This window comes from Lissotriton helveticus, chromosome 11, assembly GCF_964261635.1.
Source record: "Lissotriton helveticus chromosome 11, aLisHel1.1, whole genome shotgun sequence".
NCBI classification, from domain to species: Eukaryota; Metazoa; Chordata; class Amphibia; order Caudata; family Salamandridae; genus Lissotriton; species Lissotriton helveticus.
The window spans coordinates 191,307,245-191,333,937 of NC_136072.1; the positions used below are offsets into that span (position 1 = coordinate 191,307,245).

Sequence of the window (26,693 nt, forward strand, 5' to 3'; positions counted from 1 at the left end):
TACCGTTAATGTGCCAGTGAAGTGTATGTACTCTAACAAGCATAGTAGCTGCATAATAAATTATGGCAATGGTATGCCTGTGTTTACAGTTTGTTAATTTTGTTTTTGTAGGAAAGAAGTTTCCTCTCTGGAACAAAATGGCGACCTCCATGGTAGGTTGATTTTTATGTATTCAACTATACACAGGATAAATCATATATTATCTAGAATGTGTCTGTCAATTAAAAACAACATTTAAATTTGCTGTATAGTATGTACAAACGAAAACTATACTTCCTGGTGTTTGATGTAAGATATGTTTCCTTTTATGCACCTTACTTCATGGATCCTCATCATTCCATTCTTCACATGAAAGCAGATGTAAACCTTCTTGTATGTTGATATTACCATAATGTTTATTTGATCAAATTACTAACTTGGGTTGCATTTTTCTTATTTGTCCAAATAATTTCAGAATAAATTTACGTTGACTATTGTTATGGGCATTTTTTCAGCTCTATTAGCGCACCGGATAAAGATCAAAGAGTGGGTGGGGTTGGAGACTTTGTATTCATAATTTATTGGATGTAATTTAAGAATGTAATACTGTAATGCTCCAGTTATTACAGGGTGTCTCTTGCCCACATTTTTACCCGTGAATGTAGAGAAAACCTCTTTTCTGATCCTAAGAACTGTATTAGAGAGAAAGTGACTATAAGAAACTGGGGCAGACAGAGGGCAATATTAAATGCTAAGATTTTTATAATCTGGATGGTTTGTTTGAACCGTTTTGAACAGTGAGAAGATATTCATATGACTGTTGGCCGGAACAGACCACTTACCTAAAGAATAGAATCTATTCATGTTTGTCAGTAGCCGTACATTTTTCATTCATAGTAAATGTATACATCTGGAATTTGCTAAAAGAACTTAGCTTATGTTGAGTCCTAGCTGTCATACCTTGCCTGGCATGATGCCTCCTAAATATATATATCTAGCTTCTGCTTAGGCACTCTTTGTGAGTGGTCTATTAACTTTGATAGGGCCATTAACATCAGTTACTGATCCCATCAGAACTATGGGGTGCATGAGATCATCAGGGATCTGTTTACTTTCACTCAGAGACCTTGGTTACTGAGAGAAGCTGAACTTTGAGTGAAACTCTGTGGCAAAATGAGGCATTGCTGGTGGAATCTCATCTGGAATTACTGATGCCACAGGTAATGCCTCATTTTTTAGAGGGCCCTCAGGGTCCAGCTTGTATTTGTCCTGAAACTTCACCACCCAGAATAATCGGTACCCCTGGACTAGTTAAGTCTGGAAGTGGAGAAATACAGGTCCATTTCTTAGTCTCTTGCAAAGACGGCATTAGTAATTCTCAAGAGGTGAGATATCCCAGCAAGGGCATCAAGGCTTTGTGAAGTGCCCCAGGTTAATGAGTGGACCATAAATTACTTATTCTTTTAAAATTATCCCAACCCGATGTAAAATATATTGAGGTGGATTTTAAATCTTACCTAAACTCATGGATGATTGTCAATGTCTGCAACATGCACCTGTTAAGGACGTGGGAAAAGGGATTGGCAGAATCCCTTTTCCCACAAAAGGGGAACTATTTTTACTTGTGAGATCCAGTGGTGACTGGTGAATTTTCAAAGTGGTGGAGCAAACATAGCTGCACGTACTGCACTGATATAAAAAGTTACCTAACCAACTGTAAATATATTTATGTAAAATGAGTCTTGTTAGACCTGGCATCCTTGGTGTGGATTCCCCTTACTTTCTGCCTTCTGACTATCTGTGTTGCTGACTTCATTCTTTCTGGCTTTAGGATTCTAGGCACTTTGCCACTGCTAAACATTTCTAAAGTTCCTGTGCCCTGTACTCTAAACATGGTAACATTGGCTTAGCCACAATTTGGATATTTAACTACTTCCTTATAAGTCCCAGGTAAAGTGCACTACATGTGCCCAGGGCTTGTAAATTAAATGTGAATAGTGGTCTTGCAGCACTGATTGTGCCACCCACTTCCATAGTCCTTTAAATATGTCTCAGGCCTGACACAGCAGATCCTGTGTGGGCAGTTTTAAACTGCCATTTCGACCTGGAAAGGTAACTTACTTGCCAAGCCCAGACCTTCCTTGTTATTACATATAGGTCACCCCAAATGTAGGCCCTGGTCAGCCCCAAGGGCAAGGTGCAGTGCATTTAAAAAGTAGGACATGTCCTGGTAGTGAACTACCCTTAAATCCGCTTTTCACTACTGCAAGGCCTATTTCTCCCATAGGTTAACATTGGGACTGCCTTATAACATTTTATAAGTGTAGTTTCCCCGCGAGACAAGATCACATTTGGTGTTTCTGGACTCACAATTTAAAAGCACAACTTATGGTGAAGTTGGTTTTTAAATTGCAGTTCAGAAAATGCAATTTTTAGAAAGTTGCCATTTTGAGACTTGTACCATTTGATGCCTTCTGCCTGTCCCTGAAATACACGTCGGGTGTGGGTGACAGCTGACTTCCTGCTTTCTCTCTAAACAACCACCCAAAAAGGAAGAATAGATGCGACTGAGCAGCAATCTGCATGTTGATGGGTCATCCTGAGACAGGGTGAGAGGAAATAGCTGACATTTGCACCTGCCTGTCACCCACACAAAGGGTTTCATAGTCCTGTAGTGAGTCTGGAGCCATGCCAGGAAAGGCAGGGCCTTGTGCTCTTTAAAGCATCTCTTTGAAGTCTCCCTGCTTCAAAGGCTAATTTTGGTATAAATAAGTACTGGACTTCTGACACCATGATTTCAGAACTTTGCTGGAACTAAAGACATTCTGCCAGGAAGAAGAGCTGCTGTGCTGTAGGAGGGACTGCCACTTTGCTGTCTGCTTTGCTGGGTTGGCCTGCTGATTGCTGTGCTACAGGAGGGACTGATACTTTGCTACCTGCTTTGCTGTTTTGGCCTGCTGCTTCTTGCCTGGGAGTGAGAAGGACTGGACTTCCTCTCTCCATTCTTGAACCAAAGTTCTCCAAGGGTTTGCTGGCTTGCCTCCTGTTGTAGAAGGCCATCAGAAACTTACCTCAACTCTAATTCAGCTGCTGGACTCTGCCAACTGTGAGTCCTTCTCTACCAAGATGTGCCAATCCACTCCTGGGCATTGAAAGTGGCCTCTACAGCTCTTTTTCTGCAAAAACCGACACAGTGATTACCTTGTGGCGATCAGAACCAAGGCAGTGCCCTTCAACGCTGACGCATCGCAGATTTGAGGACATCCCTGCATGGCTCGACAACAATGCGTGATCTGACTGCAATACTTGACTACGACGCAGCGCCTGCATTGTAAGCGGTTCAACGCCGACGCGGGACCCGACTGTGAGGTTCGATGACACATCACCTGCATCGTAAAGGGTTTGACAATGACGTGGGACCCTAGTGCGAGGCTCGACGACGCATCTACCCGACTTCGTTGATCGGAACTGACGCTTTGAGCCTTCTACACCGACGCTTGCTCCATCCAAGGTACTTTTCCAGCAGGCCATGCGTGGGTCCTGTAGCCAGGCTGCCCTCCGTCAAGTCGGCCTGAACTTTGGATTTACTCCAGTCCTGTTCAACCTCAAGTTACCTCTAAGCACTATTTGCTTTTAAACATTAATATCTCAAGGTCTACTTAATGGATTTTTGTCGTTTTGGTCTTGCTTTACTCATAAAAAATATTCTTTATTTTTCTAAACTGGTGTGGATTCTGTTTGTGGTGTTTTCACTGTTATACTGTCATTACCTCTTTAGTTAAGCCTGACTGCTCTGAATTATTTCAAAGTTTCAGTGCGTGCCGCTGAAACCCAAAAGCATTATTTCTGTGCGTTTTTACTTGTTAAGAAAATGTTGCTTTTTACAGAAACACTGAGCACACCGAGTGCAGAGCCCACAAGTATCAGTGTCTCATGAGAAGCAGTGCATGTCTACTGCAGTGTGTCCATCCTGGTTTCTGTGGGCGATAGCAGGTCATTGCAATTAGTGTGTTAGAAAGTTAAATACTATTGGAATTGCTGCCAGTGTATTCTAAAGTGATACCATTCTCCCAAATATGCTAAAAAACTCGCCAAGGGTCCATTTATAATATAATCAATGTAAAAGCCTGCCATGTTTGTCTTTCATATGTTCCATAATGTTATTACCTGTTAAAAAAAGTTATTTTTAATGTGCCTGCTGTTTGCCCTAAAGCTGCAAAGGGCAATGTTCAATATGCCTGGACTGTTCCAGCACACTAACAAGCTGTGAAGATTGTCTGGGCTGGGGACTACCCTCACACTGTTCTTCTGTGGCATACAGTGTCATGCCTGTTTCTACATTACACTTGTGAAGCACAATTGCACTTTCAAAATTGTCCACATTGTCATGCAAGTTGTGACATTCCCCCAGTAAAACAATAATGCAGGTTCTGGTAGAATTAACAATAGGCTGAGGCATACATTTGCCATTAACACACTTAAAACATACACAGAGAAACACACAGCAGCACACTCAGATGACACACAAACACACCATCACTCAAACACACAGCTGATTCCGCCACTCCACAACCAGAAACAGTGTGGGTCTCTTCTCAGGTAGAGCTAACACACACAACACAGCTCCCTTAAAAAGAAGGGTTCTAATGTTTTGGCATCGGTTATGGTCCACAGATGCTCTTGCTCCTTATCGTATAGGCCTAGTGGATCTTATTCAGTGCCCATTTGTAAGTAAGAGAAGATGGCTCTGATGTCGAGAGCCAGGATTAAAGAAGTCTGCTGGGAATTCATTCAGGTGGAATGTGTGACCAAAGACGAGGGATCACTTACTCTAGTATTTATAGATTTTAAACCATATCCCCAATATAAATCTACCATTGATGAGATGGTTGCATGACGTTACAACGCATACTTTTACAACGCACACCTTTACAACGCATTTTTTTACAACGCAACATCTATTACAACACATTCCATTACAACGCATGCCATTACAACAAAGTTTTAAAAACTACCTTTACAACACATTTCATTACAACACATACTACCTTTACAACGCATAACATTACATTGCATGTATGAAAAGTATTGGCTAGTGTAGGGGTAAAAATTACTATTCTAACTCCAGGGGGTGCAACAGTCGGGTAAGTGTTGGATAGTGTAGGGGTAAAAAGTACTATTCTAACTCCAGGGGGTGCAACAGTAGGGTAAGTGTTGGATAGTGTATGGGTAAAAATTACTATTCTAACTCCAGGGGGTGCGACAGTAGGGTAAGTGTTGGATGGTAATGGTATGTGTTGTAATGGTATGCGTTGTAGTGTCATGCGTTGTAATAGTTGCGTTGTAATGGCATGCTATGTAATGGATGTTGCGTTGTAAAAGTTTTGTTGTAATGGTAGTGCGTTGTAAAAGTTGCGTTGTAAAGGTTGTTTCCTTGATGAGATAGACCCAGCTATGGCACGTAAATTGTTTCTCCAATTCCGATATAAGACCCTTCCGAACAGGGCGTTTTGCTGTAGATTGCAATCTCAAGCATTACTGGGTGATCAGTGTCCAGCATGCAAAGGAAGATCTGAATCCTTGGCTCCTTTATTATTTTTCTGTCCTTTTTACAAACATCTACGGTCTAAGTGGTTTGTCCCCTTGTGTAGCTGCATTGGTCCTAGACACTGGCGTGAGGTGCTTAGAATCCAACACTAGGAGAGTTGTGGTGTTTGGCCTAGCTGAATTTTTGTTGGCCCTATGGATTAGGCGCAAGAAGTGTATCAGGTGTTTTTTTTAATGGACTTGGAATAGCATTTTGTCTTTTCGCTTCAGTTTACACTCCTAGATGTATGTATTGAGCGACTCTTTATCTTGCCCAATATTGCATGATGGTTTTTAGATCAGTTTATTCCTCGAGATGTATGGATATAGGTAGGTGCTGGGTTGAAAGCTTTAATATTTATGTAAAGATTAATTAGAAACACGAATAACCTTTAACATGATGTCCTTGTTAAATAGGCTTCTTGAATTTGTTTTTTCTTTTTTAAGAAACTATCCTTGTGTTTTATTGTGATTTATTCTTAACTCTTTTTTAAACTATGACTGTTATATTTATAATACTATTGTGATGTGTCCTTTATAAGATCTAAATGATCGAAATAAAGATGATGATGAGTCAAGTATTTTCATGCAGCCACACTTTCCACACTTTAATTCTGTGATGCGGTTTTGTTCCACACTCATACATTGAATTATGGAAGCAAATGTTAGTAGCCTGTAGTAGCAATTCCTTCCTAAAAATGTGTTTGCATTAGTTTTCACATTTTCGAGGTATCAGCTCAAAAGTGCCGGGCTCTGATAAAAGTCAAAGATGGACGCCTTTGACGTCTACCACAGTGCAGGCATTTAGAGATCAGTAGAAAATAAAACTTGCCAAGGACAGACATACACAAAGTGATACATAAGGTCATGAAATCTTCAAACAAGAAATGCTGTATTCCTAAATTCAGGATACAGAAGTTTGGTTGGCATAACATGAATGCTGCAAATTGGGTTTTTAACTTTCTAGGTGAGTACATGTGATTTTTTTTATTTTATCGAAGCTGACTGAGGACTTACTTGGATGCTTTTCCCATTGCTGCTTCAGTTTCTGCACACCTCTGAACTACAACCTTATTTCGCATTGGGGGACCTCGATTCAGCTGTTAGTTGTTTTTAGGAAGAGCACAGGAACACACGTGGTACCGTAGGGTCTGAAACAGATTTGCAGGAATCACTTCTCCTTCAGACAGCACCATACTGTGTCTGCAGCACGTGTCTTCCCTATTTCTCCCCAAACAGGAAAAATGATTAGAAAAGTATCCAACTGTGTAGTATAAATAAAGATGATTATTGCACCAGCACTGATATCCCAGTATTTTAATTTCTCTTCACAAAGATTGCATCACCTCGTCTTGTCATAGCACCACAGCTCATTACCGGATTATTTGTGTAACTCCTCTGTGGGATTAATCGTGAAACGATTATTGAAATGCAGTCCAAAGTTATAAAATTCATATTTTCTCACAAGGGCCCGTAGTAGCATTTAGTAACGTATGTGCCTCATTCATGAGGTAACTTACGTGTAGTAAAGTTACAAGTGGGAAGTCTCCGCATTGGGGGTGGAATCTCTGCTCACTACTGAGACCGCTTAGGGGGTCATTAGGATGACGAGCGGACTTAGTCCGCCCGCCATCCTATCGGAATACGGGACCGCCCGCCATAAGGGCGGAGGTCCCGTGGGGGTATTAGGATGCGCCCGCTACAGTGGCGGGCGCATCATGCATTTTTAACATTGTGGCGGGCGGTGCTCTCAGCACCGCCCGCCACAATGCTAAAAATGCATGTAATGCATTTGCATACACAAAGCGGCAGGCACCGCGCGGTGCCTGCCGCATTGTGTATGCAAATGCAGGGGGGGGAGCCACAGGTACCCCCCATGTGCACCCCCCACCTCGACTACTGCGTTTATCCTTGCCACGAATGATGCAGTGAACGTCTGCGCATGTGTGCTACAGGCAGACACATCAGTGTCCTATTAGCGCATGCGTCGATGCAACTACTGTGGGTTGAGGTCAGCAGAGGGAAAGGACACCCATCGCCAGCAGTTTGTTTAATGACTATAATCGGTGTGGGAAATTGGTGGGATGGGGCCTCAAACCCCACAGTGGGTCAGGCAACCCTGGTAAGATCTCAGTAATCGCGCTCTCTGGGCACACGAGTGGAGCTGGGACAGTGACATATACAGGCTATTTTACAGTTTAGTGAAGACATCCCTGCATATTCCTATTTGCCATTTTAACACAAACAAACTGTTGGATCATATCCGAAAACAGACACCCTGAAAAAGAGATTCTGTTTTGTTTTCTATATTTTTAGTCAATTTTGCTTAGACTCCAAGGATCACAAAAGATCATTATAACAAAAGAAAGAAATTATTGAGCTACCGAAGTAGTTTGAGAGTAGTTCGTTCCTGCAATTGTGAAAAAGACAAGCAGGATTATTTTCTACCACTTCAGGCAAAATTAAACAATGTTACATCCTTTTAGAAGGTCATTTTTGCACTTTGTTACCACACTAAATAGATTAATTTGCATAGCCTGCCCTAAGTCAGATTTCCTTACTATGTAGCCAAGATACCCGTTCTGTGTACTCGGTGAGAGTTTAGGCACACAAGTGATCATGAGCAGCTAAGCTCATCTGTAGTTCAGTAGTGTGTAAAAACAAATGAGGGACAACTGCAGGCTGTGACTGGCAGTGCCAAAACTATTTACAAGGCATTGATGAGACATTAACGTTCTATCATGGTAATTTCAAAAAAATTCAAGTCACTTAAGGCCTTATTTAGGGTCTAACGGATGGGATACTCCACCAAAACGTGACGATTTGGGCCGTGGTCAGAAACCTAATTTACTTACTACATTAAGCAGATGTTAGATGATACCTGGTCTGGCATCTTCTTTTTTTCTCCCAGTCAGGCAGGCTCCAATCCCATTGGGAGGGGAGGCACTCCCATAATTTGTTTGGAGCAACCACTGAGGAGTGCTGCTCTCTGTGGCAACCAGGCTATACACAAGGGGATAAAGGTTTCCCCATTTTGGAGTTTAGAATTTAGGGGCACTGTGGATTTTTTACAGTAGGGCAGACAAGAACTCCTACAAAACTGGGTAGAGCTACCCCTGCAAACCTTTACCCCATTAGCTAGGGAGGGAATAGGCGTCACCCCCACCCACAAGTCAGTGACAAGCATAAATGTGGCATCTAGTGGCACCCTATTAAGAAAACTTTCAGGACCTGAGAATGATCAAAAGAGGGCTAAACCTGCTCTTTGTGACCTAAGAGGAGCCCTGAAGGAGTGGACCTGCTCCTTCATGTATTCAGGACAGAGGAGCGGACTCCAAGAATCATAATACTGACCTCTTGTTCAAGATACCTTGACACAACAAGCTGCAAGGGGCCTTATCCTGCATCTGTCCAGTTCAGCTCACCAGTTCCAACTGCCCCTCCCATGAACCCTGTTGTTGGCCTCTGCTGGAGTGGGCCCTAACCCCAAAAGTGCTGTTCTTGAGGTAAAACTTTGCTGTGCCTGACTGGACTTCTCCTACCTCCCATGAAAACCTAGGACTTAGAAATTTTGTAGAATATTTCAATAGTAGCTGATTGTTTCAAAAGTCATTTCTTTGCAGTGCTGGAGTGATCAACCCATGATTACAGAAAGCAAGGATCAGTCCCCTTTTGTCAGATCATAAGCCTGATGCGGAACACACGTCTTCTATCATTGTATTATCATAGCATCAATACATGTAACAGTGGTAAATGAATACACTGGTGTTCTGCTTTGAAACAAATCTGCTAAGCATTTATATTTTGAAAAAACCTGCTTTGCATTTTACGTTGAATTCTATTTCTATTTGAGTGTAAAAACATCATGTTCGGTTCTGCCGTTTCTACTGAAAGAGTCTACATACAAGTTTTTCTTTGCATTGTTTAATTAAGTAAGCTAATTTTGAATACTTATTTTCATTGCAGAAGGTGACAGTTCAGAAGATGAAGACACTAAAGATTCAGGTAAAATATATATTCATTAATGTTTTTTGTTCTTTCTGTAATTGTGTTATATAGCATTGTCACAATATATGAAAAGCATTGTCACAAGAAGCTTTTTTATGAAGTGTTCTAAAATGAGAAATAGGAACTAGAATGTGGAATTAGTTAGCTGGTAAAGATGACTCTTATCTTATTGGGATCCTCATCTCAACCCCTCATCCACATCACATCTTATCTTAGAGATCATGCAGCTAAGACAGGCAGTGTGGCCCTATGACTAATCATGTGTTTGCGGGGGCATGGCCATACAAAATGGCCAAAAGGACGCAATTCTAAGAGATTCTAATCATGCGAAATCCTGCTGCCCCTGGCGTTACTAACATTTGGGTAGGCTACAAAGCTTACCTTACAATGTCCCGGAGCCCAGGGGATGCAAAACAGGTGGTGATTGATGTGGGGGCGGCCACCTACACTGTTCTGACTGTTGCCGCCTGCAGCAGGAATGAACACCGTGATCAGGGCCTGGCAGTGGACCCTGGGTGTCCCAACTGCCTTTCTGCCAGCTTCATGTGGCGGTTACAGGAGGCAGCCTTTTGAGCTGCGATCCGGCTCTCTTGATCAATCGAGTGGCATGTGGACAGCTCCCTGGGTGTCGGGGAGTATAGCGGTCTCTCCCTGGCCTGAATGCTGTGGCTGCACTTGACTGGCGCTTGAATTGAGTCCCGCTTACGGAGCCGTGATCTCCCCTGGGTGGGCTCTGCAGTTCCGTCCTTGATATCAGCCCACGACTGAGAAGCAGGGCCAGTTGGTCGGCATTCCTTCTGCCCTGTTACTGAGCGGGAAGCGCCTTGGTGAGTGAAGTGAATCCTGGGCCTCTGGACTGCCTGGTGGGGTGAGGCACCTGTGTGAGGTCCTTCTGGGCTCTCCTTGCAGTACTGAGAGCTGGCTATGTGGGGGAGACATTCACGACCTGTGGAGGCCTCTTTTGAAGAGGTCTTGGGCCTTTTGACTAGTGCAGCGGTCCCAGTGGGAGCCTGTGTTGTGGGGCCTTGTGACTCTCGTGCCTGGAAATGTGGGCCCCCGCATCTGTGTGCATGGCGGCCTCAATACATGGATTGTATGATTCCTTTCGCAGAACTGGCCTCGCTTTCTTCTGGACATTGCAGGAACCTTGTTGGGCGCTTTTGTGGGAGGCCTCATACTGTGCAGTCTGGTGTGGTTGCCACCCGCCCATCTAGTGGCTGCTGATTAAGGTACAATTGAGGGACACTTGTGCTCATTTGTTGCCCAAAGAAGGAGCTTTGGCCCTTGTGGGATATAGGGGTGGGTTGGGGTCGGCCTGGATGCTGGTGTGGAGACAGCGCAGGGAACGGGGATTCCCGGAGCTCCAGGGGCAGTGGCGCCGGCTGCCTTCAGCTGTGGCAGTAGGGTTATTGGATCTTTTTGGCTTTCTACATGGGCAGGAATAAGCAGACGGGCCACTTGCAGGGGAATGCTGTGGAGCAGTACACCACACCGTCATGTACCTTGCAGCGGCTGACACGTCCGGTTTTCTTCAATGGGGATCAGGAACCGGGGCAGTCCACTGAGGAGCATTCATAGCGGAACTTCTTGCTGCTATACACAGCTACAGGGTGACACTTAAGGGGAAGATTGAAACAATGGCGCTTGAGGTGAACCTTCTGAATGAGGATCTCAGAAAGGTGTCTTACAATGTCTGGGTTGCTGAAGGATCTATTGCTGAACTACAGTCTGGGGTGGCCTCTTTTCAGAAGCAAGTAGCTATGGTTACTTTGATGAATGGGCACTAGAGGTTCGAGTAAAGGCCTTGGAGACGAGGTCTCGCTGAAATAATGTCAGTTTTTGGGGTTACAGGAACGAGCTGAGAGGGGTTTAACGAGAGTTTTGTGGAACGTTGGATCTGGGATGTGTGGAAGCCTACTGGACTGTCCCCATTCTTTGTGACCAAGAAGATGCAACAGACGTTGGTGTAGCCCCCCCAGACCTGCCCGAATCCTCAACTCGTGCTTCCCAGAGATGGATTGTGCCCACTCACTTCAAGAACCACAGGATCTCAATTCATCCAGATTACACTGACAAGCTACAGGGATCCCGAAAGGGCTTCCTGGAGGTTAAGGCTAAGCTGCGATCGTTAGTCCTCAGATACATGTTGTTGTATCCAGCTTGATTGCTCGATTGAGGGTTTTGTCCGGGGCCAAGTCTCACTTCTTGGATACTACAGAGGATGTTTGATGATGGTTGGAGGTCTGGGACAAGATACCCAGGGAGAGGACGAGACCTTGGTGAACTGGTACACGTAGTCGGGACCCTGGGGTAGGGTGCTCATTGCCCAAACTGAAGGTCATGGGAGGAGCAAGCATCTGAAGAGGCTTCAGCCCTTGAGGGGGATAGACGAACGAGAGTCATTATCCAAGGTGATAGTACTATGGCGGTGGCTCCCAGTCACAATGTATTGGATTCCAGGGTGGAGGTGCCTGCTCAGGAGGCTGCTTTGGACTTGGGCGACTCAGCTGCCTGATTTTTGACCATGTATTGTTTCATGTTCTAGTCTCTTCTGCTTTCATTCTCTCTCCCCTCTTTTACTTTTTCTTAGGGGTGGGGGTGAAGCACCTGGGGCACTGGCGGGGCTATGCCTATTTGTTGTACTGTTTTTAAGATGTGCTGGTTTGTGCTGTGTTCCTGGTACAGCGCTACATTGTGCATGGGGTTCGGGATGCTCTTCCACTGTTCAGTGGTAGGTCTTGGTTGGGGTACGGGGGTTTAGGCTGTGGGTCCTGGCGGAAGGGATCTTAAGGCTTTTACGGTTTATCCAGGGTGGAGGGGATTGGCTGTGTGCAAATGTTTGGCATTCCTTTTGATGTGGGGTACATGTTCTTGATTGCAGTGTGCATGAGATACCACATTTTTGCTTTTCTCCGGCTGGAATTCTGGGGTCAGCATCCGGCTGGGGTTATTGGTAGCCGGTACCGCAGGGCTTGGGTTGTAGTGATTAATGGCTGACTGTACTAATGTCTTAACTAGGAATGTCAAGGGCCTTAAGGGCTACTCCAAGAGGTATATGGGGCACTCCTTCCTTAGGCGCCACATGGTGCAGATAGTGTGTTTGTAAGAAACTAATTTAATTTAATGGGTGGGGAAGTTCAGAAACTGGGGTAGAAATGGGGGGGGTCAATTATTCTTGGCTACTTATTCCTCCCATGCTAGAGGAGTGACCATATGGTTTGCATCCGGGGTCCCCTTTCCACATGCTTACAGTAAGGCAAACAATGAGGGGCTATACCTTTTACTCTAGAGTACACTGGATGGTAAAGACATTACAATCCTAAATACGTATGCGCCTTACTTGGATGACAGGCATTTTTATGCGCAAATCCAGGACCTTCTGGAGGATAGTATGGGCTCCCCTGTTATTTGGCCAGGGGACTACAGTTGCATCCTGGATAGGGAGAAGGACCACCTCCTTCCGAAGCAGGGTACTAAGCCCCTGATGAAGGTTCTCTTGCCGCGGTCATGAGCAACTTGGGTCTCCTTTATGGCTGGCGGGTGCTTCACCCGGAGGGTCGGAAATACACCTGCCATTATCCAACCCACAATACTTGTAGCCCCCTGGACCGTATGTTTGTGGCTGGGCTGGACCCTGAAACGTTGGTCGTGGTGACTCACTTGGGTAGTTCCTCTCTGACAATGCTCCTGTGCTGCTCCGGTTGGGATGGGGGATGCTCTCCGGGTGCAGAGTTGGCGCATGCCTTCAGAACTCTTGATGGATGTGGTATGTCAGGATGCCCTTAATAGGTCCAAGGCCCCTAGTGGTGATGGCTTCCCTGTGGAGTTTTTTTAAACCTATTCCGCTACACTCAAAGAGAAGTTGTTAGTAGACCTCCATGAGGTTTAAACGTGGGGATCCTTCTACCTGCTATGTGGGAAGGGATTACATGTCTTACCTTGAAACCCGGGGTGACCCTGCTGGCCCTTCTTTGTATAGGCCCCTCACTATGCTTAATTTCGATATAAAAATACACTGCAAACTACTGGCGACCAGATTGGGGAGGTATTCGGGATTTGGTGCATGAGGATCATTGTGACTTTAATGCCGACCCGCAGCATGGCATTTAATTTGTATAGGCTCACGCATGTGTTGCACAAAACTATGGATGATGACTGCGAATTGGCTCTTGTCTCCTTAGATTTAGAAAAAGCCTTTGACACGGTGGAGTGGGCTTATTTGAAGGCAGCATTAAGGAGGATGGGATTAGGGACCATCTTTTGTAGCTGGATGCGGTGGCTGTATACTGACCCCTTGATCTGCATTAGGGTAGGGGGAGAGCTTTCAGAGGTGCGGTCGATTGATAGGGGAACCAGTCAGGGATGTCCTCTCTCACCACTCCTCTTTACGCTTGTGATTGAGCCACTGGCCTTATTGTTGCACAAGGAACTGGAGCCTTGTGGGATTTTAGTGGGAGGCTCAACGCATGTCATCTCCCTATATTCCGATGAGGCGCTGATATATTTCTGTGCCCCCAGCAGGTTGGTACTTCTCTTGATAGGGTTTCTGGTGAACTTTGGTGCGGTGATGGATTTTGTTATGTTGTCATTCAGTTTGCGCATACTTTTTAATCTGTATCTCAGACCTTTGATCTCACTTATTTTTTTTTTTTTTTTTTGAAAACCTTTATTGATGTTGCAACCAAATACAAATATGGGCCTACAACCCCTGGGGCTGGCCGCTAAGCAGTTAGATTAACAGAGAGCAATTTTTAATCACATGCAGCACCTCGGGAGCAGAATCACCATGCTAGCGTACTCTTGGTCACTGAACAGCACAATTAGGAAAACAGGATGTAAAAGGTTTTCATTTTATAGTATAGGATGGAAGGATCAGGTGCCGAACAATTTCCCAGCAGCGAAAAACGGCAGGCAGAATAGTAAACGTGTCAACAGTAAACAGTAATCGGTCAAATCAATGGCGTTGGAACAGGCGGTTCAGGATGTGAGGGAATATTACGGTCAATTCGCGCCTGCTAGTCACCTGCCCTAAGGCCCAGAGAACACCACGAAAATTGAGGCACGGATGAAAAAGCAGTGATTGATACCAAAGGAAACCCACTGCACTGACCCAGAAAAAGAAAAAGACAAAGAAAGATAAGAGAAGAGAAAAAATGCCATAGAAACAAAAATAAAAACGAAAAATCCCCTCCCCCACCCTGCACCCCTGCAGATGACTACGCCCCCCCCCAGCAGCGTGCCTGTTGCCCGAGAACCAAACCCGAAATATAGAAGAAACAGAGAAAAAGGAGAAAGAAAGGAAACCCCACCCAACGGGGAAGTGGAGGAGGGCGATAGTCTACGCGCTCCCGGTCTCTCCCCCCCGCCCTAACAAAGGGGGCCCCCCTAAGCCAGCACGAATAAAATTATCCACCATACAAAAATGCCCCGGGGGAAACCACAAACCCCCCGCCCCGGAATCCGTCTGTTAATGAAGCAGTCCCGTTACCAATAGATCCATCGTAAACAAATCAATCCACCATCTCAGCCTTGACCCCGTCTATCAAAGTTGCCGAGTCCCTCGGATAAGTAAAGCCCCATCCCCGGAAAGTCAAAAGTCACACAGAAGCAGCCGGAGCTTGGGCCAGCAAACGGGAGAGGAATAGCAGATCCCAACGCACACGGCTTGCACAAACGATGTCCCTCCCCGTCTCCGAAGCCAAGCATCGTTACATCCGCCATGCTGGGAGACCGATTAGGGAGGGGGTGCGACTCGTTCCGATACAGAGTATAGTGCGGGCCAACAGTATCCAGGATGAGGGAAGCAGTGAAATGTTCCGACAACTGTAGGACCGATGTTTCCGAGAACGTAAGAGAGTCACCAATCTCAGCACACACGATGAGTTCCATTTCTTCGGGGGCAGGCACAGCTTCCAGCACCGGGTCCAAACGCGCCACTAGGGCGCCCAACAGGAGACAGGTCGGCTGCCAAGTCTCAAAAATCAAGTCAGGGCTTGCTCCCGGTCCTATGATCCCATCTGCTGCCGACAGTAAATGATTGACCTGGGCCCTCACCGTCGCGTGAAGCGCCGCAAGTTCCGCCATTACCATCCGCAAGGAAGGGCCACATTGGGTCCGTTCCGCCAAGTGCCATACGTCCGCAGACATAACGATCCCCACGGAGAGGCGCCTTCTCTGGGGCAGGATACGCCGGAGCAGAAACAAGCCGTGAGGGACGGGCCAGCAGCACGCAGCAACGCGCGGCGGGAACCCCACCCCGGGGCACCAGCGGTGCTAGTGCCGGCCCTCTGGGCCGGGGTCCCCGCGACGCAGCACCGCGCGCCACCCGCCACCTCACCTCAGGTACAGCACCAGGCAGCAGATGGTTGCAAAGTAGTCCAGAGAAATTTTCAAAAGTTTCAAGGACCGGACCCAACCACTCTCCTCAGTCCGTTGTTATTCACTTTGGACCCGGGTAGACCAGCAATCGAGACCCCGGCTTACAGTCTGGGTTAGGCCTCAAAACAGTTTCGATGTTACTTCACCCCAGAACATCAGAAAAATTCCGTGGTCACACCATCGGGGTGCCGACTAGCTCACCCACACGAATCCGGGGCAGGAGATCAGGATATTCGACAGGTTAAGCGAGCGTAGGACGGAGGTCAGCGGAGCCGGGAGACTATATGGCCATCTTGGTCGGTGTCGTAGCTCCTCCTCTGATCTCACTTATTAAAACCTATAACATGCAGATCGTAAATTATGCTGACGACACACAGATGATCCTCTCTTTTGAGGGTGAGGAATCAACATCTGTGGAGGCCTTCCACAACTGTCTGTGTGATACGTCACGATGGCTAAAGGACAACTCCCTTCAGTTTAATGCTGGGAAGACGGAGGTGCTCTTTAGCGCCGGGAATAAGATCTCCCGTCCGTTTCTAGATAACTTTTGGCCCCTGAAACAGGGACCAAAGTTCGGCCGGTGGATTCGGTCCGTAATTTAGGGGTTATGCTGGATCAAAGGCTCAGTTTGGAGACCCATGTAAAGAAGACGACTGCCTGTTGCTTTGCGATCTTACGCTCTCTGAGGAAAGTCTTGCCACTTTTACCATCTCAAGCTTGTGCTCAAGTGGTTAGGTGTACAATCCTCAGCAGGCTGGATTATTGCAATGCCCTTCTGTTGGGGTCCCCTGAGTTTTTATTGGATAGGCTCCAAAGGGTCCAATCAGCGGCTGCTAGGTTGGCTCTGGGGCTTCCTAGAAGAGCACATGGAGCGTCCACCCTTGTGAAACTGCATTGGCTACCTGTGAGGGAGAGGATACAATTTAAGGCCCTCTGCCTGGTCTTCAGGGCTCTCCAGGGAACCGGCCCTGCTTCCCTGCAATCGAAATTTGTCTGGTACTCTCCTACTAGGCAGCTTCGGTCTTCCACGGCCAAGTTGGTGAAGGTGCCTAGATTCAGGAAGGTTAGAGCTGGGGGCAGATCCTTTGAGGTGGCTGCTGCCAAACTCTGGAATCTGCTCCCGCTCGAGATTAGGCAAATCACTGAACATTTTCCGTTTAGGAGAAAGATTAAAACATGGCTGTTTCCCAAGGCAACTTTTTGAAAGGTCATGCTCCACTTGTTTCCGTCCATTCCTCTGAACCAATCAGCGCCAGGATGCCTGCAAGGTGACAGCTGCGCTTAACAAATGTCTTAAATAAAGAAATAAATAAATACTGAGGCAAGACACCGGCGTTTGAATGTGGAGACGGTCATAGAAGGATTGGAGGGCTCAATAGGGTTTTCAGAACAGGCTCCCAGTGTCAGTGATGGAGGGGGGAAGCTGTGGCTAAGATGCTTTTGTTCCCTCACTACCAATACTTTGTCCATAATTCGATGTTTCTGCTTGGGCCACAGTTTCTTCGAAGACTGGATAGTTTATTGATTTTGTTGGGCTGAGCGGCGCAGCAGGGTAGCCCTGTTGGACTTAAAATGGGACATGGAGGATGGTGGTCTAGCTTTCCCCGATATGCAATTATTTTATTATGTAACATATTTACAGCGCACAGCAGCTGGCGGACCCTGACAACTTTGGGAAAAGGTTATTCAAGGACATGCTTGGGGGAACGTTATTTTGGCATGCCGGTTGATGCAGGGGTCAGTCTGAATGCCCGGTCCCATACTTAATGAGGCATATGGCCATGCTTTGGGAGACAGTAGTTGGGAAGGTACTTCGTAGGGCTCCCTTTGATAGGGGAGTTAAGACTCTGGGATCTTGCACCGTTCCAGGCAATTGATGAGGATATGCCATTGAACAATGGGGGGTTGTGAGGCTGTCAGGTGGTATATGATATATATCCTGGCTAGGTTTTCCTCACCTTTCAGGATGCACAGGAGGCCTTTGGTGTGGGACTGGATCACTTCTTTCATTACGCCAAGCTGGAACGCACAACAACGAAAGTGTGGACTAGCTTTCCAGCGACCACACAGCCCTCTTGGGTGCTTGGTGGATTACTCCAATGGGGAGAAGGAAGGCACTTGATTACCTTATTTTTTAAAGCTCTCCCGGATATGTGCTGAGTACCTTATGTGGCACATCTGGCCTGGAAAAGGGAACTGGAGAAGCCCATTGTGGCTGTGGACTGAACGTGTGCATGCAAACTGGTGCGTACGGTGTCTTGTAACCATTGATTTAAGATACTACATTTCAAGTTTCTACACCGCACCTATGTGACCCCTAGTCAGCTGTAATAGGATGGACCCCTCTAGTATGGCAAGATGTATGCGATATGGGGAGCTGGGTTCCACCTTTATGCATCTGGCCTCGGCCTGTAATGCGGTCCAAGGGTTCTGGAGGAAGGTAGTGCCTAGAATTGTAAGGGCTACAGGTCTAGCGGTCCCTCTGACACCACTGGTCTGCCTCTTGGGAGTGGTGGCAAGACCAGGGGGGCGCAAGATTCCTCACAGACTTACCCGGCTTGCTTCTGCGGGCTATAGGGCAAGTAGCCATCTGGTGGTTGGGAGCCAGAGTACCGCTGGCGTCTTCATGGCTGAGGGATCTGCTAGAATGGGGGGTAGCGGAGAATCAATCAATCAATCAGAGCTTTTATAAAGCGCACTACTCACCCGCGAGGGTCTCAAGGCGCTGAGGGTGGGGGAAGGGGTGCTGCTACTGCTCGAATAGCCAGGTCTTTAATAGCCTCCTGAAGGTTAGTAGGTCCTGGGTCTGCCGTAGGATGATTGGGAGGGTGTTCCAGGTTTGGGCGGCAAGATGGGAGAAGAACTGCATGCACCTTTGCCGCACTGATGAAGGGGCTGCGGACAGAATCATGCAGTGGGGGCCCCTGCTAGTCAAATACAATGATGAGGGGAAATACAGCTTGAACGATACTTCAGACGGTGGGGTAGGATTTCTGCGTAATATGTGTTGTTGTACAGCTGATATGACAGCCAAGGGTGACATTGATGGTTTCTCTGCTATGAACCCGGCTCGATGACTTGGATCTGCTAACATAATGTTCCCCATGCTATATTCTTTTGGTGCTTATTTTTGCTGTGTACGATACTGTTCATTACTGAGACATCACGTGATGTAGTTTTGGGGGCTTTCCAGGTTTTGTACTTGTTACTTTGCACTCCCTGTTTGGTTGTTTCGTGTGTGAAAATCAATGAAGCAAAGTGTATAAAAAAATAAATCGTGTTAGCCTTTGAACTAAGATGATAATGTTTTTGAAATCCATTGACGCTCTCTTGTACTTTAACATACACAGCCTTGCGGCTTGATTTAGGATGCTATAGACCGCATGGGGCTGTTATTGAATAAGTCATAACATGTCTTACCTCACTTGTCATTACTGCACGTTTCTGCTTTAGCTGCATTACATTCATATGCCCCGAGGACGTGCAATCTAAAGCTTGAAATGTAATAGTACTTTAGATGAAAAAATGTCAACAGTTTGAAGTCTTTTTTTTTATTAACGTTTCAATGCTAGCGAAGAAATACTCCTTCTGAAAGATTTCTTGGGTTGCCCCTAGTAAAAACAAAGGCCTCTGAACCCCATTGAAATGTTGCCCTCTGTAGTCTTCAATGTGGCGCTCAACATTCCAATGTTCGAATTCAAAGGTAGGTCCAGGCTCCTTAAAAAAGAGAGGTGTGGCGCAGTGGCCAAAGGGGCTGACTCTGGAGCGTGGGGCTCACCGTTCGATCCCTGGTGCCAGTAGCAGCTCATCTCAGCATAGCTCACTGAATCCTTCCGATGGCCTTCAGCCCCTTGAAACCTTAAGGGGTGATATGTTTGCGCTTTACAAATATGGATTATTGCATCAAGGTAAGCCTTTGCGATTCCTTAATAGCAATTATTAAGGAATCATAATTGCCCATGCATGTAGGTTTCGCTAAAAACATAGCGATCCCTACACATTTCCTATAAGCGAATCGCAAATTGCAATTCTCTAATAGGGAATGCTTTCCCATTCATTCCTATGGGCCTAGAGGCTCATAGGAATGAATGGAAAACCATTTGCAATTTGCGATTACCAAATAGGCAATCACACATTGCGTATGCAATTTCAAGGGTGCTAGGGGGCCAAAAGGCCACCCTGATGCACCCCCAAAATTGGCATGTGTGCCCATGTGGCGCACACACATGTCCCAAGGACATGTGTGCCAAACATGGCACTTGGAAAAATGCGACTGAAAGTTGATGGTAATTTGCAATTCCTTAATGCAAATTCACAACCGGAGATTGCTTCTTGCATTGCATTTAGGGAATCGCAAATTGCGATTCCCTAACTGCATTTGCAAAATGGGTAATCACAAATTTTGCGATTACCTATTTTGCAAATGGCTTGGGGCTTGATGCATCCAAAATGGCTAATTTACCGGTCGCAAAAGGGCCGATTCTGCGAATCGGCCCATTTGCGACGGTAATTAGCTTGATGGATGTGCCCCATTATTATTAGTGTAGTCCAGGACACGGCCTGGGAATTTATGTCACTTTGTTAAATGACCTATTTGAAACAAAGTGAAAATCTGTTTAGTGAAGTATCACTGGTGATTACTTAAAAATAAGCATGGAAATAAAGCTTTCCATATGATTATCAATATGAAATGACTTACGAATAGATAATTTGTTGGACAGCACATAAATACTTACGATGAACATTTGTTAATTAAAAGTGCACGCATGCAAATAAAAGGAAGGGATATTCTCTGTGGGGCTTTTGTTATAATTAAGATTGTGCAGAGTTTGGGACGCTGCTGACCAGCATTAGCCATACAGTTCATATCTGATGTCTGCATGAGTGTGGGTCTACTGATGCACGTGAACTGGACCCAGCCTGGGTCTAGCTTTGTTGGTGGAAGCTGTAGAAAGCCACCCTGAGAAAACTGGGAAAAAATCCTAAATTTGGCTGTAATAGTTTCACCTTTGTGAAAACCAGAATATGACCGCAGCTGAAGTCTTTAACCTCTGCAGTAAATACTAATATGAGAAAATACCAGGTTTCTGTTCGACTTATTTGAATATTAAGAAAAACGAAATGAAAGGCGAACTTTATCCAGAAAGATTGAAGCCAATTAACACATACCGGTATTAGCTGGGCTAAGAATTACCCTGTCAATATTTCTTTTATTAGTTAGCATATGTGATAAACCGTTGCTTCCAATTTTAGTTTTGACTTGTTAAACACCAGGTATGTGATTCATAAAGATTTTGCAGTAACTGACTCTTTTAGTACTCTTGGCTTATCCTGAATTCCAGAAGTAAGCCAGGAGTACCAGACAGTGGTGTAGCAAGGACAGGTGGTACACGGTGCGGAAAATTTCTTGTCATCCCGCGGCTTGACAACATGGCAACAATATGTGTCTAAAACACATATTTTTGCCATTTTGTCCCCCCCCCCTCCCGTGATGACACTTGTCACCCCTGGCTTCACAAAATGGCAAAAACGTGTCTAAAACACATATTTTTGCCATTTTGTCCCCCCCCCCGTGATGACACTTGTCACCCCTGGCTTCACAAAATGGCAAAAACGTGTCTAATTCACATATTTTTGCCATTTTGTCACCCCCCTCAGTGATGACACTTGTCACCCCATGCTTGACAAAATGGCAAATACATGTGTCTAAAGCACATATTTTTGCAATTTTTTCACCCCCTCAGTGATGACCTCCGCGGCGGCCAGCACCCACCGCACCCACCTTCCTACGCCACTGGTACTAGAAGAGGAGTTCACATATTCGCAGAGCAATATCGCTGCGAATTGGTCCCCATGTGTATAGTGTGATGAATAATTGTGTGCATGGACTTTTTAGAAGGAACATAACAAAGGGGAGAGGTTTCCACTGCCTCCCTTGACCGCGAGAGCACATCTGTAGGCAATTTAAGGGCTAGGGCACTCATCCAATTTTGGGATTTTTGCTTGAATTTCCATTCGGAAAGCTGAACCCACAACGCTCTGTTGGGTGACCTGAAGCCAAGGTCCCTGGCATGAGCAGAGTGTAATCCTCACAGCAGTGAAAGGAGATTTATTTCTTCCCAGCTAGGACATGATGGTGTTCAAGTAGGACTATTTTAACCCTAAAGCTCCAACCAAGCATCTGTATGTCACAAAAGGAAATTGGGTGGGTGAAACCATGATGTTATTGAGAGGAGGCTTTACATGAATTTTTTTACTTCTGTCTATGCTCATCGAACCCTTTAATAAACTTCTCTTGTAGGGCCTTGACAAGAAATTCCCATTAGAAGGGTTTCCCTGTTTTTTTCTGGTTGGTGTTTTATTGCTAAGGCCTTGATTAAAAGTGTCACATTGAATGGGAAACCCTGCACAACTATTTGCTAAGCGATTGTAATTATGTGGTAGGGAGGTGTAGTGCACCTGGTAATTACCGGGTGTGATAAAGTTTGCAGTTAAAATTCGCTAGGTCAACTTGCTGGAATTTAACCCAGGAAAGAGTCCTGTATTTAACAGGCCACTCAGAATTTGATGCAATAAGCACCAAATTCTCCCAGTTATTCCCCAAAATGTAAATGTTGCCAATACTTACCGCTCCCATTGAATTTTGAACACCTTGGGGGCGGATTTAAGTTGGTACGATAATTATGGCCTCCGGCATGAGGCCCTGATTACGAATGTCTATATATTTAATATTTTAACACAGGCGTTTTATTTCTCGAAATTCCCCTGTCGGGATATCATGTTATTTATCCCTGAAGATGTTTTGCATCGTCTATGTTGTTGTTTTGCACACCACACCTCCTTTTGTAGTGCAAGTCCTCTGGATTACTAAAGTAACCAGTAGTGCACCAGGGGTACATTGATGTTGTTTTAGGTATTTGACATTGTATGATCCAACTGTCAGTAAGAAGCAGAACATGATTTCCTGTAAAGACATTTATTGCATTTTTGGCAACTGAACCAAAAGATGCTGTGCATTGACCAGTGCTATGTTGTTATGTGTATACTCTGGGTGGTTGAGGTTCAGGTTACAGAAACCAGCATGTGATTTAGAGGGCAGAGACCAAGTGTGTTGAGATATATAAGGGGGACAGGGCTTGACAAACATTCTTTTTAGGTCTCGGCTGCACACATCTTTAGCTGTCTGTTATAACCTATTACTTCCAATACATTGTATAACCTTGGATTGTTTTTTGTGTTAGCCCCTTACTCATTATATGATAATGTTGTCACTTTCCTGCTTCAGTGGGGTGTCCTCAATATTTGTGTGCTTCTCCTGCTCAGGAGCATTTCAGTATCACAGTATTTTGCATGGAAGATGTATCCTCCCACTGCTGATGTCAGATCTTGATTCATTTCTCTGCATATGATGTACTGTTTCCCCTGCCTCACTCTGTCCCTGCTTCTCCTCCTTCCCCATCCACTCTCTCTCTCCCTTTTCGCACTTGCCATCCGTCTGGTGGCAATATTAAATTGATGTTCTTACCATTCCAAGATGGCCACCCTTGCGTGCAAATGCAAGGCATGTGCAAGGGAAATCTATGAATAGACCTTGTTTTTTTTAACAAATCTTATTCAAAGATTGCCACTGCGGATATGTGTGCATCCACAGAAATCATTGTTAATGGAATTTATTGAAATTAAATACATTCGAAGGTGTCCATTGTGACAGCAAGTGCATCCTAAGCGGTAATATTTTAATTCATTTTCCTGTGTTTTAAAAACCCATTCCAAAAGCATTGCTCTGTATGTGCATATTTGTGGCTGTTCTCCATGACAACATATTTTGGCAAAGCCAAGGCTGATACCTATTCGCTTTTGACAATGCTTGCTTATGCTGCATATAGTTCTTCAGGTTTTTTAATTAAAGTTTACATTAAACACATTTACAGTACTCCAATATTTGGAAAACTCTGCTATTTTCTGTAAGTCAGTAGATGTGCTCAAGTGCTGAGTGAGCCTTCGTAAAATGTATTATGCGCCACCAGTGCTTAATTTGAGCCTGTGCTTTCCGGTGCTCAGCACTGGCACTTAATTGTCAGCACCGGCGCTTGTGACAGTCTGCTAGAGGCTGGTGATGCCTTATTAATTCAGAGCTGACCACAACAACAGTTAATTATGAATTCAATATATATAACAAATTACTATTACCTGCTGGCGGCCAAAATAGTCAGAATTGTCACAAGTGTAAGAGTGTGATGGTTAGCAGTTATGTTGTTACTGGCAATGGCAGGGGCAATGGGCGGTACAAGCTGCAGTGGTCTCTTGACGAGAGTCCTGGCACTTTTGTTTTTTAACGAATTAAGCACTGTGTGCCACTCTCATTCTTGTAGCCGACCATTGCCAGAGCATGACGACGGTGCATCCTCTACCAGGTCAAGGCTGCAGGGCACTTAAAATCATGCATTTGAATGAGATTTGGAATTAAGCTTTATTGATGACTATAACACTCACCACTTTGCTACTTGAGTGTCTAGACATTACTACAAGCTTGTGTGCAAAATATCACCTTTTAAGTTTCCTTAACCCCTTCACTGCGGCGGCTATTCCGCCACAGTGCTAAGGGGGCGGGGCGGCCGCGCGGCGGGCGCATGCTGGTGACGGAACCGCTCTGTCACCAGCCGCGGTTGCGCTGTGCTCATGACGGAGCGGTTCCGTCAAGGCCCCGCCCGCTCAATGAAACGCTCAGCGCAGGCGCGGAATCCGCGCGCGCAGGCGTGCCGAGCGGGCCGTGACGGAACCGCTCCGTCATCAGCACAGAGCGACCGCAGCTGATGACGGAGTAGTTCCGTCACCAGCAGGGGAGGGGTTAACTAATGTAAACAGGTTACAGTTTTCTAGTTGTCTGGCATGATTATTTATACATGGTGTGGTATTCATAGCTAATGAAACTTGCATTTGATCAGTGTGAGACAGAGTGGTGTAGTCTTGAAATTGTAGAGCCAATATATCGATACACATATCTTTTCCTACCATTCTGTTGTAGTATTGACTAATAAAGTGTCTATTTTATTAGATGATAGCAGCTCAGGGAGCTCGGAAGCTTCAGAAAATGAATCTGGTAAGTCTGCTGTTACATTTACATTGTTTACACTCTCTTATAATGTCTGTTTAAATGCCTGCAAGAAACATCTCAAGCAAATAGTGAACTTGTGTTGGCAAATTTGTGTTTGGTAATTAGATGTTGACATACACGTCCCTCTGTTACTCTGTTTGCTATGTAAAATTTCCTTTCTTTCTGGAGAATCTCCAATATAAACATAAATTGCCTCATATGTTTACATCTTCATTTTGTTTGCCAGATGTGGAATATTTGATCTTAGTAGTGTTTTGAGCTATAGTTTAGATTCGACAGCCTTACTCTATTTCCTTCTGTCCAACATTTGTTTAGTTTATTCTTAACCCCTTGCCTGCTGATGACGAGCCCAGCTTTTCATGAGGCACAGTGGAGCTGTGCTCATGACGAGCTGGGCTCGTCATAATGGCCGCGCCACTCCCTGTGCGGACGTTCTATGGGTGTAGGCGGAGTCATGACGAGCCCAGCTCGTCATGAGCACAGCTGCACTGTGCCTCATGACGAGCTGGGCTCGTCATAAGCGATGTGGTGCTGTGCAGGGCCCCACCCCCCGCACCGTGGGAGAATTACCCCCGCGGTTAATCTATGTTTAATTAGTATACTTATTCCAAATAACATGTTTTCTTTGGTCACTTCCTTGATGTGGCCATTTCACGGACATGGCATATTCTTATATGCGTGCAATATGGGACAATTTTGCTATCGGATAGTTCTGGTGACATCAAAAAGCACAAGGTCGGAGGCTGACGGGTCTGTAAATGCTACAAGGACTTCGAGATGGACAATAGAATCCCCAACACACTGACCATTTATTTTAAACACCATACAAATGCCAGTTACATTAAAATAAGTATGACATCTGTAATGGCCTTTTTAACCTCACTTTTTTTGTAAGGGCCCCCACTTAGCTTTAGAAGTGCATTCCTGTCTTCAGGTGTATGCCCGCCCTCTATCAAACCAAGTTTTTAGAGGGCGAGGACTGGTCAATGACGAAGCATGACACAAGGTGGTGTGTGAGACCAGTCTTTCACTTTTTGTGAGATGCCTGCACTCACAAGTTAACACTATATCACTTAGGTCATCATACTAGGAGCGGCTCTTTTTGTGTTAAACATTGTAGTTTGGAGGCTGCCTACTCCTAGCACCCCGTGCCTCTAGTCCCTTCTCCAGGGCTTCCCTGAGGTTTTGTGGTTAAAAACCGAATGTACACAACCTTGTTGCAATATGTGGTCAAACGTACCGTCCAATCCTAGTAACCCTGAGAGTGGCAAAGCCCTGCAGAGTGCAGGGGCTGTCAATACGATGATCAAATGGATATTTCACAGGGAACTGTGAAATAGTTTTTATATTTCAGAGGTTCCCTATGAAGTATTAGGTTGTATACCTCTGCAATTTGTACAATAAATATATACCCGTACATATAAATATTGCTATAGCTTGCTAACGAGAATTCTTTACCACTACACAATAGTCTAAAGCGCTTGTACCTCAAATTCGTTTCGAAAAGGCAATGGTAAATGTAAATGAGGGGTTAGTTGGGGGTGGAGGCGCCCTGAAAGGTATTTTAACCAACGTAGAATTTGTCGTATTCTAAACTGCCTTTTCTCTATGTCAGCAAAGCAAATTT

General features: G+C 45.3%; 1 protein-coding gene across 2 annotated transcripts in view; it reads left to right on the forward strand.

Moving 5' to 3' along the window:
- The window catches only part of LOC144792068 (uncharacterized), a 211,900-nt gene that overhangs the window by 21,775 nt on the left and 163,432 nt on the right, over positions 1 to 26,693 (forward strand). For both annotated transcript variants that reach the window (XM_078666915.1, XM_078666916.1), the window contains exons 2-4: positions 112 to 152; positions 9,532 to 9,570; positions 25,007 to 25,051. In XM_078666915.1, coding sequence (XP_078523041.1) covers positions 112 to 152; positions 9,532 to 9,570; positions 25,007 to 25,051 — 125 coding nt within the window. The remainder of the gene's footprint in view (positions 1 to 111; positions 153 to 9,531; positions 9,571 to 25,006; positions 25,052 to 26,693) is intronic.